We start from the raw sequence: 3,099 nt of genomic DNA on the forward strand, positions 1-3,099 counted from the left end.
TCTTAATTTCCCCACTTTAGTTTCGGGTCCGTTTATTCTGAGGAGGAACATGCACAAGAGATTTTTCTAGGTGTCGTGCTCAGTCAGTGCCACTTGACTTTGTCAGAGATTATGGCTGAATTGTGCAGAATTAGTCTCCCACCAGCCTCCTCTGACACCCCAGGTCTCCTCTCACTTGGCCAGTCCACAGACTGAGGGTGCTCACTGCCCAGACTGCAGAGGCTGTAGTCACTGGGAGAGTTTGGTGATGTTACTATTCTTGGAGATGTTGCCACACACATCTTTCCATATTGTTTCTTTTCCTATCCAAACCTAGCATGAACTGATGGTGACTCAAGTGGGTATGGCACTGGCCTCTTAGGCAACCTACACGGCAAGTGCTTTAAATCAGGGCAGGGGTCACTCCCAGAGCCTCTGAGGGGCACAGGCTGATGGGCCAAGGTTGCAGGGCTGTAAATCAGGCTGCCTGTAGAAAACTGGTCTGGGGAGGAAGTTGTTCCAGCAAAGAGCGGTGTTGTCTCTGGCCCAGACAGCCGTAGTGGGCCACTGAACAAGCCTACCTGTATACCTGAATTTTCCCCATAACTCATTTCTTCAATATGAAGAAACACCAAACTTGATGTACAGAGGACTTTGTACAAAAGGCAAACATTTTTTAGCTGTGTAATCCACCCTAGTAGAACCTGTCTGGCTGAATGACTATGAATAGTGTCATTCTGTTGGTGAAAAGCCTCTATCACGATCCTAAGTTTGATTGGATGCTGGCAAAATTAAATCTTGGAGTATTTAGAGCTGCTGTATGTTCCTTAACAACACAAAATAGGATGAATCAATAGTATGTTAGCTGTCTTTCAGGTTGCTGTCAGTTAGGACGTTTAATACTCTCTACCTGGTCTATAGCTGTAATTGTGGTGTACAGGCACAGCAAAAGTTAAACAAACAAACTTGTGAAAACAATGCAATGATACAGGACATACACTTTCGCGTTTTTATTCTTATGTAAGGTTATTTGCTGGCAATGTTGGGTTCTAATTCAGCCTGTGTTATTTAAAATACAACATATAAATTATCTGGATTCAATTCATGTTTCGGGGTCACATTGTTGTATATATACAGCCTTGAATATGAGTAATTATTGTAAACTATATTTTACAACTTTTTTTCTGGCTTTATTATATAAATTTTGTATTTGGCCAATGATTTAATTATATCATAATTTAATGAATCTATTTGTCTTTTTTGAAATATCTGTGCTTCTGATGTAGTTACCGGATGATGAACTGTAAACGTATGTGTGGTTGTCTTGTAAATAAAAAAAGCGCTCGCTGGCGTAGCTCTTCCTTGGGCCGGGGGTCGGGCGTGGTCGCGGCCTGGATTGGGGGCCGGGAGTCCGGATCAGAGCACCGCACACACTAGGTGGACAACAGCGAAACCCTCTCGAGCCCGGCGCCGGTCTAACCCACCAAGCTCCCGCTTCCCTACTCCAAAACCACGACGCGCCGGACTGCGGCCGGAAAGGGGCACGACCGTCTGCTTTTCAGGGCCGGAACTTCCGATTCTTGTGACGCCAGTGCGGACGCTTTTGAAGGGCGGACACGTGGGCGGGCCAGAGCTAGGAGGACTCTATTAAAGGCCGGACGCTTCCGGTGGAGGGGACCTGTGGTGGGGCTTGCGGGGATCATGGCGGAGAATCGTTGCGAGCTGCTGCAACCGGCCCCAGTCGGCTTCGGGGCGGGGTTGGGGGGCAGCGTATGTCGCCGCTGCAGCGCGGGTCTCGGCGCTTTGGCCCAGCGCCCTGGCAGCGTGTCCAAGTGGGTCCGGCTCAACGTCGGCGGCACCTACTTCCTAACCACCCGGCAGACGTTGTGCCGGGACCCGAAATCTTTCCTGTACCGTTTGTGCCAGGCGGACCCCGACCTGGACTCGGATAAGGTGAGGTGCGCGCGGACCGGCCAGCCGGGTCCGGGCCTCCCTGGCCCGCGCTGAGGAGACCCGCCCTGGGCTCCGAGCTCTCGTCGCCAGCTCGACACGAGCCCCTCAACTCCCTGTTCTGGGCCTGGGTAAGAAAGGATAGCTCCCTAGCGCCCACCACCCTCGAGGATCCCCAGCTACTCCACCTCGGGGTCTCTCGCTCGCTGTCTCGCCCTTACTGCTCTTGAGTGGAGGAGGTTTCCCACACCCCGGACTTTGCTGTGGATCTACTTTCTTTTCCTCCGTACAGATTCTTTTGTCCCTGATGTGTGACCACCTTCTCTTCTCCGTTCCAGTGCACTTACTGGTTCTGGAATGGGAGAAATCTTGCGTTCCTTTTACCTTTTCACATTTCAGACGTTTCACTTAAGGCTGGATTGAGGGGTGGGGGTGTGTGGGGGGGTGTTCACACGGTGGCCTGCCTTTCCCAGTGACTTGCATTTAGAGAGTTGCTGCTCCATCGTTTTCAGCCACAACACGCACCCCATTCAGCATACTAAGAAGGTGCTGTCCATAGAAGATTTCAAAGAGAATGTTGTTCATATTTAAGGGATGGCTTAGGGGGGTGTGAAGGAAGGGCCAGGTAGGAAATCTTATCTGCTTTCTAATTATCCTAGTTTTCCAACTGCCCTCGAAAAAGGATAGGAATTTCTAGGTTGGTTTGCAGTTTCTCTTTATCAAATTTAATGTTCACAGTGTTGTCTAGATGGTAACAAATTATTTTGTTGATTACCTTTACTTTACAAGACTTGTGTGGCTGAGGAAGAGTATCTCGAAAGCTGAACAACTGTACATGATTGAAACTCGGCAAAGGCTCTTTCGGAAAGAGTTTTTTTTCCTATATTTATCCTAGGGAGTTCACAAGCCTTATTTCCTGGGTCTTTCAGTTGGGCCTACATAATTTCACTTGGCTTTGTGCCTTGCCAGCCCAACATTTGCCAGGCATAAGGCTTCCCAAGAAAGATTCAGATCTTTCAACTTCAGAAGCCTGACAGAGATCATCCTCAGATCAGGAAATGAGAAGTCTCGAGTTACCACAAAACAACCCTTCATGGATAGAAATCAGAGTTTGAGTTGCCAGCCCTCTCTGTTCCTCCCACTCCCTACCCCCCCCCCCCCCCCCCCCCC

General features: G+C 49.4%; 1 protein-coding gene across 2 annotated transcripts in view; it reads left to right on the plus strand.

The window, feature by feature from the left end:
* The first annotated feature begins 1,644 nt into the window (after positions 1-1,644).
* KCTD5 (potassium channel tetramerization domain containing 5) overlaps positions 1,645-3,099 on the plus strand; it is a 29,073-nt gene continuing 27,618 nt past the window's right edge. For both annotated transcript variants that reach the window (XM_019634109.1, XM_019634110.1), the window contains exon 1: positions 1,645-1,932. In XM_019634109.1, coding sequence (XP_019489654.1) covers positions 1,681-1,932 — 252 coding nt within the window. In that variant the 5' untranslated portion in view covers positions 1,645-1,680. The remainder of the gene's footprint in view (positions 1,933-3,099) is intronic.

The sequence above is a fragment of the Hipposideros armiger genome, unplaced genomic scaffold (assembly GCF_001890085.2).
Source record: "Hipposideros armiger isolate ML-2016 unplaced genomic scaffold, ASM189008v1 scaffold_1500, whole genome shotgun sequence".
In the NCBI taxonomy this organism is placed as follows: Eukaryota; Metazoa; Chordata; class Mammalia; order Chiroptera; family Hipposideridae; genus Hipposideros; species Hipposideros armiger.